The sequence below is a fragment of the Felis catus genome, chromosome F2 (assembly GCF_018350175.1).
Source record: "Felis catus isolate Fca126 chromosome F2, F.catus_Fca126_mat1.0, whole genome shotgun sequence".
NCBI lineage: Eukaryota > Metazoa > Chordata > Mammalia > Carnivora > Felidae > Felis > Felis catus.
The window spans coordinates 45,215,236-45,235,445 of record NC_058385.1 but is presented as its reverse complement, the minus strand read 5'-3'; the positions used below and the strand labels follow the sequence as shown (position 1 = coordinate 45,235,445).

Genomic DNA, 20,210 nt, shown 5'->3' with positions numbered 1-20,210 from the left:
TTATAATTAAGTATATCTAATTCTGTTATAACTCTTGGTAAGCCTTTGCAAAAAATTACCAATACCCTAATTTACTAGAAAATGTCAACGCATTGTGCTACCTTAACTTTTTGTATAACATACATTCTGAACATTTATACCTATGAGAAATATTAAAGTTACTTGTTAGCATTTAAAAAAAGAAAATCACAGTAATATTCAGTATGTAAAAAAAAACAAAAACAAAAACAAAATCAAAGTAGTGTCAAACAACCAAAATAAAATCATTCCATCATGTTAGAACACTGCACAACTCAGTATGTTTTATTTTTTTAAGTTTCATAATGGTGAAAACACTATGCGAACAATAGTTCAAAAGAAAGTTTGTTAGATTTACCTGTAATGTTTCCTAACATATCTTTACTGTGACAGGTAGGATCTTCTGTTTCTCCATCTTTAAAATTGCCTATTTCCCCATAGTAAAGAGCAATTCCAAGTTGCATTATACGGATAAACATAGGCAGTTGTTGATCTGTGATGGAAAGTTTCAAACTCTCTACTAAAGTATGAATCTATATTTGAAAAAAACAAACACATCAACAAAAAAGCATGTTCAAAGGAAGTAATTAACACACATAAATGTTAAAAGTTCTAAAACAGAATACCATAAGAAAAAAGTAATGTCCCAAACATTTCCAACATGTAAGCTAAAACAGTTTACTCTCTAAAATCTTAGAAATTAAAACAAATTTTGCTGTAATGACCACTAAAATTTAGGTAGAAACTGTATTAAGCCAAACTATATAAATACAAATAGAAACGGTAATGAAAAGATGTGGTCACTCTAGACTTTCAAATAATTTTCCAGAAATAAAGTTAAGGAACCAAAATATCAACTCTACAACATGAATACAAAATCACAGAGATTTCTGTCACATCAACAGGAAAAGTTTCATGATGTCACTTTAGTAAAACCTTAATCACCCTTTCCAGTTCTATTAACCAAAAGAATACATACACATCCTAAAAACTTGTTAAGGGGGAATATTACTAACATTACAATATGGAAGTAAAAACATAATAAAATTTTGCCAATGGAAAACTAAGTGTCATACATGCTCAGAAGAGTTTTTCCAGACAAATTTTGAGATTTAAATAGGACATAAAATGTATAACATGAATTATAATAAACAAGATTAATTACTAACAGAATATATAGCAATCAAAGTTATTCTTATAGAAAGATATTAATGGAATATAAACATAGTCTCGGTGTAATGGTTCCCTGTTTTATAAACATGGAATAAAACCAATTAAGCCATAAAGTCTCTTGGAAGGTTAAATTTGACTAACTGGTTTTTGAGGGTCTATAAAACATGAAAAAGTATTAGTAATCATATTTTGGGGGTTAAAGGCACAAAAAATTGTATTTGAAAAGGAAGAAAGTTGTAAAATACTATTTTTAAGTATGAGTACAGGTTTCTTAAAATGGACTTAAAAATCACACACCAAACAGACCAAGAAGAGGTAAGAAAAGGCTTAGGAGCAGGAGGGTAGAGTATGCAGTGCAGGCCTGCCAAGCTTGAAATGTCTCTAACACATCCTTCTAAACTATTGTATGGCACCAATAGCACCAGATATAAGCCATCTTAGCAGAATCAGTAACAAAGAATCAATCCTTTATATTCATATTTATATATAATATATATATGAAATTACACAGACCTAATATACCTTTAAAATATATAAGATGTTGCATATGCTTTAGTGAATGTTTTATATATACAGTATTTTATATATTTTATATACAATAGATCTAAATATCTTTTAAATCAGTAAGACTAATCACTAATAGAAAAATGGCCAGGGGTGCCTGGTTGGCTCAGGCAGTTAAGCGGCCAACTTCGGCTCAGGTCATGATCTCGCGGTCCGTGAGTTCGAGCCCCGCGTCAGGCTCTGGGCTGACGGCTCCGAACCTGGAGCCTGCTTCAGATTCTGTGTCTTCCTCTCTCTCTGACCCTCCCCTGTTCATGCTCTGTCTCTCTCTGTCTCAAAAATAAACAAACGTCTAAAAAAAAAAAAAAGGAAAGAAAAATGGCCAGAGCACCTGAATGGATTTTTCCAAGAACAAATGGCCAGTGGACAGATTTTTAAAAATCTAACTCCAGTGACGAACGTTAATTAAAATCTATTTTCTTCAGGCACCTAGGTGGCTCAGTTAGTTAAGCGGCCAACTTCGGCTCAGGTCGTGATCTCCTGGTTCGTGAGTTCGAGCCCCGCATTGGGCTCTGTGCTGACAGCTCAGAGCCTGAAGTCTGCTTCGGATTCTGTGTCTCCCTCTCTCTCTGCTCCTGCGCTGCTGACACTCTGTCTCTGTCTCTCAAAAAGTGAATAAACGTTAAAAAATATTTTTTTAAAAAAATTTATTTTGTTTAACAATTTGTCCTGTTTTTAACATGATCATATTTAAGGACAGGCACCCTCCTTAATGTTCACGAACATATACACTAGTTAAATTTATCTGCAAATAGTTTTGTAATACAGAACACAGGTCTTAAAAAAAATTTAAGCTAGGAGCGCTGGGGTGGCTCAGTCAGTTAAGAGACCGACTCTTGGTTTCAGGTCAGGTCATGAGCTCAGTTTCCTGAATTCAAGCCCAGCATTGGGTTCTGTGCTGATAGCATGGAGCCTACTAGCGATTCTGTCTCCCTCTATCTGCCCCTCTCCCACTTGTGCTCCTTCTCTCTCGCAATAAACTTAAAATTTTTAAGCTCATTAAGAAGATATTTGCAACTAACCAAAATATTTCCTAAAGAATTAATCAGAAATGTGTCAAAGATTTACGTCAGGCTTTCATTGTTCTAAAAAATTTTTTCAGGGGCGCCTGGGTGGCGCAGTCGGTTAAGCGTCCGACTTCAGCCAGGTCACGATCTCGCGGTCTGTGAGTTCGAGCCCCGCGTCGGGCTCTGGGCTGATGGCTCAGAGCCTGGAGCCTGTTTCTGATTCTGTGTCTCCCTCTCTCTCTGCCCCTCCCCCGTTCATGCTCTGTCTCTCTCTGTCCCAAAAATAAATGAACGTTGAAAAAAAAAAAAAAATTTTTTTAAATTTTTTTCAAAAGCAAATTTTCAAAAACAGGGGAAATGTTAAATAAATTATATACCTATATAATCCATATCTCATATGACACAAACTCTAGGACATATTTGTCACAACAAAAATTATAAAAGGCCTACCCAAAATATAAATAAATTCAAAACCACTTAAACATACATGAGAGCCTGAAATGAATAATTAGGGTATCTGGAATATTCTGGGAAATACTCGCTCTTTGAGATGATCAATGAGGTTAACCACGTGCATTTAGTACATACGTCCTAGGAAAAGGAATTCCAAGAATGATAGGTCTAACTCAAAATGACAAATTCTTACATCACAATGGTATTAATAAAAAATTCAATCTTATTTCAGTTGAGCATAATGGTATCTCATATTTGGTGATTTCCAGAGTCAAAAACCACATATCAATAAACTTATTTATATTAAGGTGCTTTTTACAATGGCATGTCATGGCTAGTCAATTTTGAGAACATAAACTTTATATGCCAACACCAAGTTTTCCCCAAGTTACCTTATTTTTACTTTGCTCTAATTTAGCCACATTCTAAAATGTATAATTACATTTGTACTATTATCAATAAATTTATTTTAAACAGTAAGGCATCCATGTATCCATCACTTGCTTTCAGACGTTGAATTTACCCGTAACATTCCCCAACATTACTAACAGATTCAAGACAAAAGAAGGAAAGTAAGCCCATTAACCTGAGACACAGGCATCAATATCATTAAATTAATACTCTTCTATGCTTATCGTTGGCAAAATGCTAATTCAAAACTAGAAAGAAAAAGTAACAGAATTTCAATAAATTAATGTGCACTCTATATAATGGGGAAAAAAGTAAAACACTGATCACTAAAACACTACCAAAGAAAAACAGGTGGATTTTGTGAATATAGTAAATTTACATAAAATAGAAAGCTATATGTTTTTAAAAATATAAAACAATAATTTCTACAGTCATACACAACCAGGAACAGTAGTCAATACCTGTGTTCAGACTCAGGGCCAGCTTTTCCATTACAGCACTTTGGTATTCAAAGGCATGTAACTCAACAATGAAAATTCATTCAACAGTAGCAGTTACTAACAAGATCACAAATGGAATTCTTTTTCAAAAACTGATATACAGAGACTTAGAAAACGGTTATATAATTAAAGAACACAAGATTTACACTTAGAGACTTAACTCTACACATTGAAAATATATTCTGATATCTTAGAGAACAAATTTTCACATTTATCAAAAGACATAACCTGAAAAATTCCTATATGGTAAGATTTTAATAATATTTTGAAACCATACATGAAAAGCTAAACTTCCCTGAATCAATAAGCTAAGATATTAAGTTAGCATTAAGCCTTTTAAAGTTATCTAAGAAGGATGGGTAACAACTACAGTTATGAGATAACGTTAATTAAATTATAAGTATTGAAAAATACAATGATATTCATCCACTAAAATTAAACTTTTCATAGGATCTCCTCTATCTACTTAAAAGAGAAAAACACTAATAAACAGTTGGACAAACTACAAAGGAAACTATAGTCACAGAGGGGGGAAAGTACCCAAAATCCCTTTACTAGAACACATAATGCAGAAAATTATAATGTGTAATAAACAATATAACATAAAAACTATAAATAGAAATAAAACTCTCACAAAAACTGGTATATTCTTTTGAGATTAATAATTGGCACACACAAGAACCAATGAATTAGCACACCAAGAACCAAAAGGAAGACATGCAATTCAACTACTAGAAAAAGAAACACCTACTTTAATAACAGATGGCATCTTGGAATTTAGGTTATCATATGTGAAATGCAGACGAGTTCTGAAGGAACATTTGTACAATAAAGGATCCTGGTAAAATTCAATTTTACCACTAGCATTTCGTTTATCCAGACAAACCGTACAGTCAGAAAAATTGATAACCTTTCTCAGCACCAGATCAGTTGCTAAAAGAAAAGGAAAACATTTTAATTAAAAAGGAAAGGGGAAAAAAGGCAACTATTTATTGGTACAAATGGTAATAAAAATAATAGCAGAAATAAGATTAACACAGCATTTTTTTTTTAATTTTTTTTTTCAACGTTTATTTATTTTTGGGACAGAGAGAGACAGAGCATGAACGGGGGAGGGGCAGAGAGAGAGGGAGACACAGAATCGGAAACAGGCTCCAGGCTCCGAGCCATCAGCCCAGAGCCTGACGCGGGGCTCGAACTCACGGACCGCGAGATCGTGACCTGGCTGAAGTCGGACGCTTAACCGACTGCGCCACCCAGGCGCCCCAACACAGCATTTAATACATGATGCCAGAACCTATGCAAAGAATTTCTCGTTTATTATTTAAATCCTCCAACAACCTTATGAAATAGGCACAACAGTACCCATTCTAAGTATGAAGAATCAAATAAAATACAAAGAAATGAAGTAGCTTGTCCCCATTTTGCTTGGTGTCTAACTGTAAGTTTAAGAGAAAATTTATGAAAAATTTTGCTACATTTCACTATCTGCAGTGAGATACCAAATAAGTTAGATAAAATTCTTGAGAAACCAAATTTAAAAAAACATTCTGAGCAACTATCATTCGTTTACTATCTCACACCAAAAAAACTTAACAGCTTCTCTAAACCTGCACCCTCAGGTATGGTAGCCACCAGTGATATGTCATTTAAATTTATATATATATTAAAATTATCTAAAACTAACATTTCAGGTCCTCAGTTACACTAGCCACATTTTAAGTGCTCAATAGTCACATGTGGCTAGTAACTACAATACTAGACTGTAAAAATATAAAACATTTCCAACATCATGGAAAATTCTAGTGGACACCACTGCTCTAAATAACTCATGAAGAAATTCCCAAATTACAAACAGTATACAGTTTGTTTTCAAGAGAATAAAAATGAAACAACTACTGATAAAGCATCAAGCTAGAAAATGAAACCTTTAGCAAATGAGTAGGTTTATTCCTAATAAGCAATTCCTAGGTAAATGTTAGGCCCCAATCTATTTGGTCAGTGATTTTAAGCTAGCAGCTGTGCACATGCTATGGTCATGGGAATCTTCAAAAACAGTAAAATATGCCTGAGTCCATTCTTTAATAAAACTACTTCTGAGTATATTCTAGTGGTAACCTCTAATTCACCTTTTAAATTTTTTTTGAATTTAAGTTTTTAAGAAGTAAAAACTAAAGAATGTGCACATGTGTGGAAATAGCCAAGTTTTATCAGCAAATGAATTTTAAATGTTAGTTGAAATAATACCCAAACCTTACATATTATTTCAATTTACATGGAATATAAATAAATGATTTAGTTACTGATATTACATCCATGTACACAAATTAAAGAAATTTTGACAGAACTAGAAATGAAAGAAACCCGCTAAATATTTCCTCCCCTCTCTTCATGATAATGTTTTATGGAGTATTTGCTATTAGATAATACACTAAGTCTTTTACATCTGCTACCTTTTAATACGTATATGCCTCTGTTTAAAAGATGTGAAAACTGAGGCACAGTAAGGGGAAACAATCTAATGTTAGTTTATAAAGAACAGAGCTGTCATTCAAACTCTGGCAACCTTACTCAAGAGTGCACGTGTTTATCTATTACGCTAAAAGAACATAAAGTGGTCATATTTCAAGGGTATTCTAGAAAATTATTATTCACTGACAGAGGATATTATTATTATTCACTGACAGAGGATATTATCAAGTTTGAAATCAGTATTTTTCTTAAACACTAACGGCAACTACCTTTTTTAAACTTTACAAAATGAATTCTAGTTCTGGTACTTTAGATAATGTGCTGCAATTTAATCTGTAAAATGGGCATAATAATTATGTCTGTGTAACTCTGGAGCACTCTAGAAAATGATTTGGCAATATTTTGAAAATGTGAAATTCGCAATCCTTCCATCTAACAAACCCACTCCTCGGTGTATGTCCTTAAGAAATGCTTATACATGTGCATGAAAAGGTATGCACAAAGATTGCTAACAGGACTGTTTGCAACAGTAAAAATCTGGAAATATCCCAAATGCCCATCATCAGGAGAACAGACAATTGAACTTTGGCATGACTAAGTAGATTATTCACAAGTAAAAATAAGTGCTCTATAATTACATGCAACAATATGGAAAAATATGCAAAGCACAACACTGAAAACAGGAAGTCTTTGAGGTTTTATTCAAACCTCAAACTCCCAACACAGAGCACACTGTTTTTACATAGTTCAAAAATACATGTAATATATTATTTATGTATACATCCACATCTGATACTTTTTTATTGAGGTAAAATTCACACAACACAAAATTAACGATTTCCAGTGACAACAAAGTAGCCTTTAGTACATTGACAATATTACAAATCCATCACCACACTTTTAAAACTTTTTCATCATGTCAGAAAAGGAATTCTGTACCCTAGAGCTATAATTCCTCCAATCCCCTCCTTGACCTCCCACTCCCCAATCCTGAAGCAGTCACTAAACTACTTTCTGTCTACACAGAATTGCCTATTCTGTGCAGTTCATATAAGTGGAATCATACAATATCCACCTTCTGTCTACTTCTTTCACTTAGAACATTTTCAAGGTTCATCCATGTAGTACCATACACCAGTACTTCATTCCTTTTTATAGCACAAGTCTTCTTAAGCAATTAAATGATAACATTTAATATAGCAGTTAACTCTAGGAGGAAGGAAGGGGATGGGATAGAGAAAAATAGATTGGTGGGAGTAAACTACTGTAAATGTTCTAAATATTCAGAGGTAGTTGCTCATTATAATGTTTATAACAAATATGTTACCTAAATCCCTTTGTAAATATCAACTGTTGCATTAAAAATTAATAAAAGGGGAAATAATAGTACATATCTCAGAGGGTTAAAGGGTTAAAACAAGATAATGTAAAAAGCATAGCACCAGGCCCAGCAGTTAATAAGCACTCACTAAGTGAAAGACACTATTTTTGCTGTTTTTTATCACCACCATCATCATGAACTTTCAGGTGGTAGGATACTTGATTTTCTTAAATCATCACGTTGGTAGTAATAATTCATTTTACAAATGATTCACCCAAAGTTATACACAAAGTTAGTGGCTGAACGAAGATTCCAAATGAAGATGCCCTAACTTCCAATCCAAGACTCTCTATAAATCACTGTTATTTCCAAAAGTAATATTGGCATTACTTGTATATTAAAACTATAGGTGAAATTTCTACCCATAAAATGTCAACACATTCAATCAATCCTGCATTATCCAGTTCTGCTTGTTTTCTATTTTCCATAGTTTTTTCCTTGTGGCCTTTGTATGGAATATTTTTTCAACAGAAAATAGAAGGAGGCATTAACAATGTCTCAGAAACAGTGCTTGGGACTTTGCATATACACTGATTTATGCCTCACAACATTATTCTTCATTTTCAAATGTAAAGATCGAGGGGCACCTAGCTGGCTCAGTCGATAGAGCATATAGCTCTTGATCTGAGGGTCTTAAGATGGAGCCCCACATTGAGTGTGGAGCCTACAGAGAAAAAAAAAAAAAGTCAAGACTGAAGCTTGGAGAACAGACAAACATGAGACTATATCCAATTCTGCTGGTTCCTAGCTGTATGCCTAAACTAGGCAAGTTAAGTAACCTTGAGACCAAAATTTCATTTTGCCTTCCTTACAGTAGGACTTAAGATGAGTAAGTGAATATATAAGCAAATGAATAAGGATATCATGTTACAGAGTGAGAATCTGAGAAGATAAATCTAAATACTAACAGCTCATTTTCTCAGCACTATGTACAAGATACGGATACAGGTGCTTTCAGTGCTTTTCAAAAAAAAAAAAATGTATACTCCTTACCCTATCAGAACATGTATCAAGAAATATTAGGATTTATTACTATTTCTTCTGACAAAACTAAGATGATCCATAAGTCCCAAATATGCTCTGGAATATACGAACCTAAAACGTGTATCAGTCAGATATATAGTTTTGCCATTACCAAGCAATGCAAAATCAAAGTGTTCCTTTTCCTCCTTCAAATCCATTAAAAAATTTAACTGTTTTTATTATTACAACCCATAGCATTGCAAAATATAATACACTTGAAATATGCATGCAGTAAGAAAGAGTAAAACTTAAAAATATTAAAAATTGAGTTCCGGATTTGTTAATCTGAGGGTCTATTAACCTCCTGTAATTGTATGCTAAATTATATTTTATATGTTCATTTTCTAGGCTGAAGGCAAAAAGCTCTCATTAGATTTATCAAAGAGCCAGTTGGCCCAAAACTGGTTTAGAAACCAAAACAACTATTTCAATAATGGAAAAATCTAAACTCTTTTTAGTATTTACTCACCAGAAATATCCATGAATGCACGATCCCATAATTCACCTACTGTATAGCATTCTGCAGAAGTGATATTGACTGAAAGAACAATATCATCTTCAACATATTTTAGTATGAGATTATTTATAACAATATTTACATTATTTACAACTCGTCTAATCAGACTCTGCACATAACCTACAAAATAGGAAAAAAAAGGATTCAATTAGCCATAAGTCTATCAATAAATAATTATTCTAAAAATGTTACTGAACTTATTAATGTACATGATAGGTAGATATCATTCGGCATATTACACAAAGAGGAAACTAACAGTCAGATAGGTAGACAGGCTTGCACAACTGACACAGCTACTATGTAGCAGATCCACCACCAAAAAAACATTACCAAGTTCTATATGATGAAGTGTTGATATACTAAGAGAAATCACAGACTACACCTTTTTAATAACATAATACTATATCCCATTCAGTGATAATCCTATATTCAGTAGTTTGTCTGGCTTCTGCCTATTTAAAAACATTTTCCCAAGTGAAAAAAATTACTACATGCTGATTATTCAATGTATTGAAGAATTGCTTCTTTAAGACTGTTCTTGAGCCAGCTGCCATCTTTTCTTCCTACCTCTAATAGCCATAAATATATTCAAAAGTTAGTCTGGCAGGAGGAAAGATAGGAGAAATATGACCATCATAATGGCTTCAAGTATTTCCACTTACTAATATAAAATAATGAACTAGTGGAAAGGAGAGAATATAAATGAGGAAGAAAATGTAGACAGAATTTAAAGAGGTGAAAAAACACAGTGAATAAGAAAAAAGAAAAGTATTGAAGGAATGAATAGAGAAAACCATAATGAGAACACAAGTAAATAAGAATGAGAAACAAAAAAAAAAAAAAATCAAAACAGAACTAGTGAACATTCTTTTTTATCCCTAGCGGCCTAGAATCTCCAAACTTTTAATTTCATGCTTCTGTGGGATACTCCATAATTTCATAAGTTTCTCACGCAATAAATTTGAATATAGACACATTAGTGAGGAATTTAATTGAAAATATTAATAAAACTAAACATAAACAGCATTTTTAAAAACACAGGAAGAAATGATTTCACTTGATTTCCCACTATAAAACCTATTTAAAAGCTACTTAAAATGTCAGCTATTTCATGAACTATCTGCTTGTATTCAGAACTTAACTGGACAAACCAGAATCAACTTCTGTCAGCAGCTGATATTATTAACATCTATACTAACTGCTGAGATAAAGCCTATTTAAATCTATTCAACCATAACATGTTTGCAAAAACCCACTCCTTCACTCATTCCCAAAGGATACAAATAGGAAAGAAATGTAAAACAACTAAGATCAAGTTTTCCTCATAAATGGAAATTATTATCAGCTTTTAGAGTGTCAATATGCTACAATATGTCAATATGCTACAAAATTAACATACACAGTATCAATAAATTGTAAGGTATAAATATTTTTATAAGAGTAAATGCTAAAATAATGCTTAACAAATTAAGCTTCTAAAAGAAATTTTAAATATCAAAAGTTTCAATTTTGGAATGTATATTCCCGCATGCTATTACTACTCAACACAGATGTTAAAAATAAAAATAAAAATGAACATCCTGTTTCTAAGAAGTCAAGAACATGACTAATATTGGTTTTCCTATTTCTGAAAAACGTGCCATCAATAAGGAATTTATAAAAACCTCTTAAGAGTTTAGGAGTTTTTATTACCTTCAAAAGAAAAACTCTCAAAGATAGAACTGGAGAAAATAGATAATGCAAGAGAATAGAAACATAATACTATAAATGTATTTGAACAGACAGAACACTAATGATAGATTTTCATCTATTTTTTAACATCTTCCCTCAGTTTCTCATTATAAAACTAGCATACACGTTGAGATGGATAAGCCAATTCACCAAAGATAAACAATAAAATATCTAAAAAGAACTACTCCCAGAGACTATATTTCCTTATTAAAAATATAACACCAAAGTAACAGTAACTAATGGAAAAAATGATACACTATTTCCCTAATCCCGCATATAACTTAGCTTTAAGTGAGCTAAGAAGAGTGTCAAACAGCAGATCTACTAGCTCTCATCACTAAATATTTAGGGTCTCCCTCAGAGTATATCTGTTCAGATGACGTAACAATAATCCAGGTCTTTTCCACAAGCATCTAAAAATGTAAGGTCACTCTGGGAATAGAACCTCCAGATGTCATACTGGATGCCTCTAACACAACACCCTGTTAGTAATCAACCTTTCCAGAAATTCCTACCATTATCCAACTCTCTCCCACCCACAAATCCCATTCCTCCAGACACATACATCTATGCCCACAGGACCAAATAAAACACTATAAACTTTCACTGACTTCGCTCATGCTCTTCTCTGGTTTAGAATATTCTTTGTCCATTCTCCCTACTCCTTATAGGCCCAGGATAAATGTCCTCTCCCCTACATCCTCTTCTCCAATGTCCTCCAAAACCTACACAATATTAAGACCATCTCTACCACTTTCCTTAGGCTTAAGTTATCACTGCCATTTGTGTATGATTAGATATAATTATTTTCTCTGTTAAACTATGAAATCCTAGAGAACAAAGACTAGATTTTATTTATTTATTTATTTATCTACTACCTATCTAATACTATTAAATTAAATGACATGTAACAACTTTGGTTACAAAGACAACAGCTATAATCTATCCTGTTTTCATTGGAAAGTCAAATTGCTGAAACTCACAAATTGCATGGTTGATGACGTGGTTACCATACCTAAAAACATTTTCGTGTACAATTTGAGGGTTGTAAAGCATCATGTAGACAACTTATGTTCAAATTACTACAGGTAAAGTTCTTTTTAACATTCTTGACTTTTTCTCTAATTTCAAAGAGAGCACAAGAGAGGCAGAGGGGGAAAGAGAGAATCTTAAGTAGGCTCCACACTCAGCATGGAGTCTGATGAGGGGGGCTATGATCCTGGGATAATGACTTAGCCAAAATCAAGCATGATGTTCAACCAACTACCCCATTTATGCACCCCAGTACTTCCCATTTTTGACAGGTAGATACTGATTTGTATTATTTTCCTATTCAAGAGCCACCCATCCTTCAAGGTTGTACAAAAAATGACTACTGGCAACACCAAACTATTCTCAAAAAGTATCTCTAGATCTATGTAAATGTTCAAACTTCAAAATTATAACCACAGCCATAACTTTGCCCTAGAAAATTCTGAGACCAGAAATTCAGCTCTACCATGAAAGAACCTTAACATGGTTCCCAGGCAGGATAAGGCTGCCAGAAAAGAGTCCTCAAATAACCATATGAGTCAAACAAGAAATAAAATGATTTACCATTATCCAGCTGGCTTCTCAAATTATCCCTTTTTTCCCCCCCTTTGGTAAGATTAACTTTAACTGCTCTGCCTCCCAGTAATTGCCCAACAAGTTCAGTTACTTCCTAAGCAACTCCTTTATGGTGATTTATGTCGGCATAAAAGAGGATACTAGTCCTCCTGTTAGGTAAGGCAGGAAATCACTTGTTAATCCAAAAGCTACCTTAAAGTTAAAATAGAATACATCTCTGTTTTATGCTTCTAAAAATAGTATTTCTTCAGTTATTTTTATGTTTTACAGTCTATGCTCCCAAAAATAGAACAATTTTCGCAATTCTGACTATAAGGGTAAATTCTAATAAAGGCTCTAAAGGATCTTTAAAAGCCTGCGACCTGTTTTGAGTAGATTCAATTTAGCCAATAATTTTTTATCTGTGAAATCAACAACTGACAAAAGCTTTAAATTCATCATAAACAAGCTCTTTCTTAAAAGAAAAAGATGTGTAACAAGACTTAACCATTAAACCTAAAACAGATTCTTCTTTGCCAGGATACTGGTGGAGAATATTTAATACAATGAGCTGAGCTCATATAGGAATTTTTTAAGGGATATGCAGTCAGAAATTTGGAGAAGTAAAAGGACTGCCCATTTAATAAATAACAACAAGATAGGGTTTAATTTACATTTTAATTCGCCAAGGATTTTTCCTAAGGAGTTAATTAGTAGGCAAAAATTCAGAAAGTTCTGGGGCGCCTGGGTGGCTCAGTCAGTTGAGCAACTGACTTCGGCTCAGGTCACAATCTCACGGTTTGTGGGTTCGAGCCCCGCATTGGGCTCTGTGCTGACAGCTCGGGATCCTGGACCCTGCTTCTGATTCTGTGTCTCCCTCTCTCTCTATGCCCCTCCCCTGCTGATGCTCTGACTCTGTCAAAAATAAATAAATGTTAAAAAATAGAAAGTTCTGGAGGAAATTCAAGGGGAAGATGGCAGCAGAGGAGGGCACTGGGCTCACCGCGTCCTGCTGACCACATAGATTGCACCCACATCTGCCTAATAACCCAGAAAACCACCAGAAGACTAGCAAAACAGATTCTCCGGAGCCAAGCATAGATGAGAGGCCCCCAGAAGAGGGTAGGAAGGGTGGGGAGGCGGTGTGCACTACCCAGACTGACGGGAGGGAGCCGGGGCGGTAGAGTGGCAGCCCGCCAGGCAAGGCAGAGCCCCTGAGTCTGGCTTGCAAAAGCGGAGGGGTCGGACAGAGCGAGTTCTGACAGCTAGCGGAACTTAACATCTGGAATGTTATGTCAACAGCTCTGCTCCGAGAGCGGGAGGGCTAGAGGACAGTGGGAGGGAGAGTTTTGAGCCCCGGAGGACACGGCTCAGCTTGGCGGGGAACAAAGGCGCTCGCCAGCGCCATCTCCCTGCCCATCCCCCAGCCAAAATCCCAAAGGGAACCAGTTCCTGACAGAGAACTTGCTTGCACCGCGCAAACACCCAACACTGTACTTCTGCAGACCCATCCCTCCAACAGGTCGGCCTCCCTTCCAGTGCAGCAGGGCCCCTCCCAAAGCAGACCACCTAAGGCAAAGCTAGCTGAGTCTGCCCCTCCCAACACTGTGCACTTTGCCAATCCACCCCAGCTAATACGCCATATCCCATCGAACCAGCACCACAAGCCTGGCAGTATGCAAGCAGCCCAGACAGGGGCCACACCACTCCACAGTGAGACCTGCCCCTGGGAGAGAAGGTAAGGTACACACCAGTCTGACTGGCCCTGGCAGTGGGCTGGGGGTAGATATCAGGTCTGACTGCGCCCCGCTCACCAACTCAAGTCACTCCACACAGCACAGGGGAAGAGCCCTGCAGTTCCCCGCCACCCCAGGGACTACCCAAAATGATGAAACAGAGGAATTCTCCTCAAAACAAACTCCAGGGAGTAGCGACAGCTAACGAACTGATCAAAAACGATTTAAGCAATGTACAGAAAATGAATTTAAAATAATAGTCATAAAATTAATCGCTGGGCTTGAAAAAAGTATAGAGGACAGCAGAGAATCTATTACTACAGAGATCAAGGGACTAACAAACAGTCAGGAGGAGCTAAAAACTGCTATAAATGAGCTGCAAAATAAAATGGATGTGACCACAGCTCGGATTGAAGAGGCAGAGGAGAGAAAAGGTGAGTGGGAAGATAAAATTATGAAAAAAGAGGAAGCTGAGAAAAAGAGAGATAAAAAATCCAGGACTATGAGGGGAGAATTAGAGAACTAAGTGACACAATTAAACATAATAACATATGCATAATTGGAATTCCGGAGGAGGAAGAGAGAGGCAAAGGTGCTGAACATGTACGTGAAGAAATCATAGGTGAGAACTTCCCTGATCTGGGGAAGGAAAAAGGCATTGAAATCCAAGAGGCACAGAGAACTCCCTTCAGACGTAACTTGAATCGATCTTCTGCACGACATATCATAGTCAAACTGGCAAAATACAAGGATAAAGAGAAAATTCTGAAAGCAGCAAGGGATAAACATGCTCTAACATATAAAGGGAGACCGATAAGACTCGTGACCGATCTCTCTTCTGAAACTTGGCAGGCCAGAAAGGAATGGCAGGAAATCTTCAATGTGATGAACAGAAAAAATATGCAGCTGAGAATCCTTTATGCAGCAAGTCTGTCATTTAGAATAGAAGGAGAGATAAAGGTCTTCCCAAACAAACAAAAACTGAAGGAATTCATCACCACTAAATCAGCCCTACAAGAGATCCTAAGGGGGATCCTGTGAGACAAGGTACCAGAGACATCACTACAAGCATGAAACCTACAGACATCACAATGACTCTAAACCCATATCTTTCTATAATAACACTGAACATCAATGGACTAAATGCTCCAACCAAAAGACACAGGGTATCAGAATGGATAAAAAAACAAGACCCATCTATTTGCTGTCTACAAGAGACTCATTTTAGACCTCAGGACACCTTCAGATTGAAAGTGAGGGGATGGAGATCTATCATGCCACTGGAAGTCAAAAGAAAGCTGGAGTAGCCACACTTATATCAGACTAACTAGACTTTAAATTAAAGGCTGTAACAAGAGATGAAGAAGGGCATTATTTAATAATTACAGGGTCTATCCATCAGGAAGACCAACAATTATGTCTACGTACCGAATACCGAATACGGGAGCCCCCAAATATATAAAACAATCACAAACATAACCAACCTTACTGATAAGAATGTGGTAATTGCAGGGGACTTTAATACCCCACTTATGGCAATGGATAGATCATCTAGACACAGGATCAATAAAGAAACAAGGGCCCTGAATGATACATTGGATCAGATGGACTTGACAGATACATTTATAACTCTGTATCCCAAAGCAACAGAATATACTGCCTTCTCGAGTGCACATGGAACATTCTCCAAGATAGAGCACATACTGGGTCACAAAACAGGCCTTCATAAGTATACAAGAATTGAGATCATACCATGCACACTTTCAGACCAAAATGCTATGGAAGCTTGAAATCAACCACAGGAAGAACTCTGGAAAACTTCCAAAAGCATGGAAATTAAAAGACACCCTATTAAAGAATGAATGAGTCAACCAGGCAATTGGAGAAGAAATTAAGAAATATATGGAAACAAACGAAAATGAAAATACAACAATCCAAACACTTTGGGATGCAACGAAGGCAGTCCTAAGAGGAAAATACATTGCAATCCAGGCCTATCTCAAGAAACAAGAAAGAATTCCAAATACAAAATCTAACAGCACACCTAAAGGAAATAGAAGCAGAGCAGCAAAGACACCCCAAACCCAGCAGAAGAAGAGAAATAATAAAGATCAGAGCAGAAATAAACAATATACAATCTAAAAAAACTGTAGAGCAGATCAATGAAACCAAGAGTTGGTTTTTTGAAAAAATAAACAAATTGATAAACCTCTAGCCAGGCTTCTCAAGAAGAAAAGGGAGAGGACTCAAATAAATAAAATCATGAATGAAAATGGAATTATTACAACCAATCCCTCAGAAATACAAGAAATTATCAGGGAATACTATGAAAAATTATATGCCAACAAAGTGGAAAATCTGGAAGAAATGGACAAATTCCTAAATGCCCACACGCTTCCAAAACTCAAACAGGAAGAAATAGAAAACTTGAACAGACCCATAACTAGCAAAGAAATTGAATCAGTTATCAACAATTTCCCAACAAATAAGAGTCCAGGACCGGATGGCTTCCCTGGGGAATTCTACTAGAAATTTAAAGCAGAAATAATACCTATCCTTCTCAAGCTGTTCCAAAAAATAGAAAGGGAAGGAAAACTTCCAGACTCATTCTATGAAGCCAGCATTACTTTCATTCCTAAACCAGAGACCCAGCAAAAGAAGAGGACTACAGGCCAATATCCCTGATGAATATAGATGCAAAAATTCTCAATTAGATACTAGCATACCGAATTCAACAGTATATGAAAAGAATTATTCACCATGACCTAGTGGGATTCATTCCTGGGCTGCAGGGCTGGTTCAACATTCGCAAATCAATGTCATACATCACGTTAATAAAAGAAAAGAACCATAGGATCCTGTCAATTGATGCAGAAAAAGCATTTGACAAAATTCAGCATCCTTTCTTAATAAAAACCCTCAACAAAGTCGGGATAGAAGGAACATACTTAAACATCATAAAAGCCATTTATGAAAAGCCCACAGCTAACATCATCTTCAATGGGGAAAAACTGAGAGCTTTCCCCGAGATCAGGAACACGACAGGGATGTCCACTCTCACCGCTGTTGTTTAACATAGTGTTGGAAGTGCTAGCATCAGCAATCAGACAACAGAAGGAAATCAAAGGCATCAAAATTGGCAAAGATGAAGTCAAGCTTTCACTTTTTGCAGATGACACGATATTATACATGGAAAATCCGATAGACTCCACCACAAGTCTGCTAGAACTCATACATGAATCCTCAGAGTCGCAGGACAGAAAATCAATGTACAGAAATCAGTTGTGTTCTCATACACTAGTAATGAGGCAACAGAAAGACAAATAAAGAAACTGATTCCATTCACAATTGCACCAAGAAGCATAAAATACCTAGGAATAAACCTAACCAAAGATGTAAAAGATCTGTATGCTGAAAACTATAGAAAGCTTATGAAGGAAATTGAAGAAGATATAAAGAAATGGAAAAACAATTTTGAAAAAGACGACCAAAGCAGGAAGCATCACAATCCCAGACTTTAGCCTCTACTACAAAGCTGTAATCATCAAGACAGCATGGTATTGGCACAAAGACATATAAACTAATGGAACAGAATAGAAACCCCAGAACTAGACCCACAAAAGTATGGCCAACTGATCTTTGACAAAGCAGGAAAGAATATCCAATGGAAAAAAGACAGTCTCTTTAATAAATGGTGCTGGGAGAGCTGGACAGCAACACGCAGAAGAATGAAACTAAATCACTTTCTTACACCATTCACAAAACTAAACTCAAAATGGATAAAGGACCTGAATGTGAGACAGGAAACCATCAAAACCCTAGAGGAGAAAGCAGGAAAAAAATCTCTCTGACCTCAGCTGCAGCAATTTCTTACTCGACACATCTCCAAAGGCAAGGGAATTAAAAGCAAAAATGAAGTATTGGGACCTCATGAAGATAAAAAGCTTCTGCACTGCAAAGGAAACAATCAACAAAACTAAAAGACAACCAACGGAATGGGAAAGGATATTTACAAATGACATCAGACAAAAGGCTAGTATCCAAAATCTATAAAGAGCTCACCAAACTCCACACCCGGAAAATAAATAATCCAGTGAAGAAATGAGCAGAAGACATGAATAGACACTTCTCTAAAGAAGACATCCAGATGGCCAACAGGCACATGAAAAGATGCTCAGCGTCGCTCCTCATCAGGGAAACACAAATCAAAACCACACTCAGATAACACCTCACGCCAGTCAGAGTGGCTAAAATGAACAAATCGGGAGACTGTAGATGCTGGCGAGGATGTGGAGAAATGGGAACCCTCTTGCACTGTTGGTGGTAATGCAAACTGGTGCAGCCTCTCTGGAAAACCATGTGGAGGTTCCTCAAAAAATTAAAAATAGACCTACCCTATGACCCAGCAGTAGCACTGCTAGGAATTTACCCAAGGGATACAGGAGTGCTGATGCATAGGGGCACTTGTACCTCAATGTTTATAGCAGCACTATAGGTAGGTAGGTAGGTAGGTAGGTAGGTTCTGGAACCATCACATCACTCCAAGTAGAATTAGAAACATTCAGAAATAAACTATCTTCTTCTGGCACCTTCTCCAGCTGTAGCAATTAATCTATTCTAAAGCCAGAGGTATTATGGAGACTTGTTAGATGAAATTCAGAATATATAAAGCATCAGCATTGACATCACTATAACACTAGTTTAAAATGTTTAATCAATTGAAATTTAACTTAGAACATATCTGAGGAGGAGGGCTATGAAATGCTGTACCTAACACCAGTCTGTTAGTAGATGGTGCAAGAAGACTGTCAAAACTTAAAGGTTAAACCCAACAGAAAGCCTACAAACCTTTGGCGCAGAAAACAAATATATACTAACATCAACTATACCTCTGAGAAAAGGAAATGACTGATGAATAAAATCAAAAGAGAAGTGACTGATAAAAACAACCCCTAACTTAAAAAGGCAACAATGCACTCCGGCCACGGGGCTGATAGGTCATGATCGTGGTTTTTTCTTCATTAAATAGTTACTAAGCAACTGTTATTTGTAAGCCACTACTGTTCTAGGTAAATAAATATTTCCGGAAGTAAAAGAGATGGTGATCCTCTTGGTGAATTCTATAGTTTACTGAAATTCAGAACAATCTAGTGTCTTTACTGTTAATCAAGAAGGAAGGGGAACAAAGAGACTATGGGAAAGCAGAGGCATGTCTTTGCTCGGAAAGGATGTAAGAAAGAAACTTTAGGAACAACCTGCTGCAAAAGATCATCAAAATTTGAACAGAAGACATTTTGGAGGGCTCTGGACTCAATGTGTTCTTATGTTATGAAGCAAACCCACATACACATGTACTCTAAGTATTTTAGGACACTAAATACTAAAGTGTATGTTCTACAATTGGCTACAACAATGATTAATAACAAGTGTAATTTTGACCTTAACAAGCCCATTCAGAAGTTACCTGGTGGTAAATCAGGATCTGTGGGAGCAGCCTGCTGAATTCTTCGGGGTTTTACTGATGATTTCGTGTTCTCAGTAGTACTACGGTTGGTAGAATTAGAACCACAGCTTTCATGGTCATCCTATTTTTAAGAAAAGTAAAGTATCAATCATCACTCAAGAATTAGGAGACAT

At 35.9% G+C, this 20,210-nt stretch overlaps 1 protein-coding gene across 14 annotated transcripts in view; it reads right to left on the bottom strand.

The window, feature by feature from the left end:
* Positions 1-20,210, bottom strand: part of VPS13B (vacuolar protein sorting 13 homolog B) — an 804,655-nt gene that overhangs the window by 716,052 nt on the left and 68,393 nt on the right. For all 14 annotated transcript variants that reach the window (XM_023248521.2, XM_023248520.2, XM_045050210.1 and 11 more), the window contains exons 4-7: positions 20,038-20,158; positions 9,472-9,639; positions 4,878-5,059; positions 377-551 (exon numbers count right to left, since the gene is read on the bottom strand). In XM_023248521.2, coding sequence (XP_023104289.2) covers positions 377-551; positions 4,878-5,059; positions 9,472-9,639; positions 20,038-20,158 — 646 coding nt within the window. The remainder of the gene's footprint in view (positions 1-376; positions 552-4,877; positions 5,060-9,471; positions 9,640-20,037; positions 20,159-20,210) is intronic.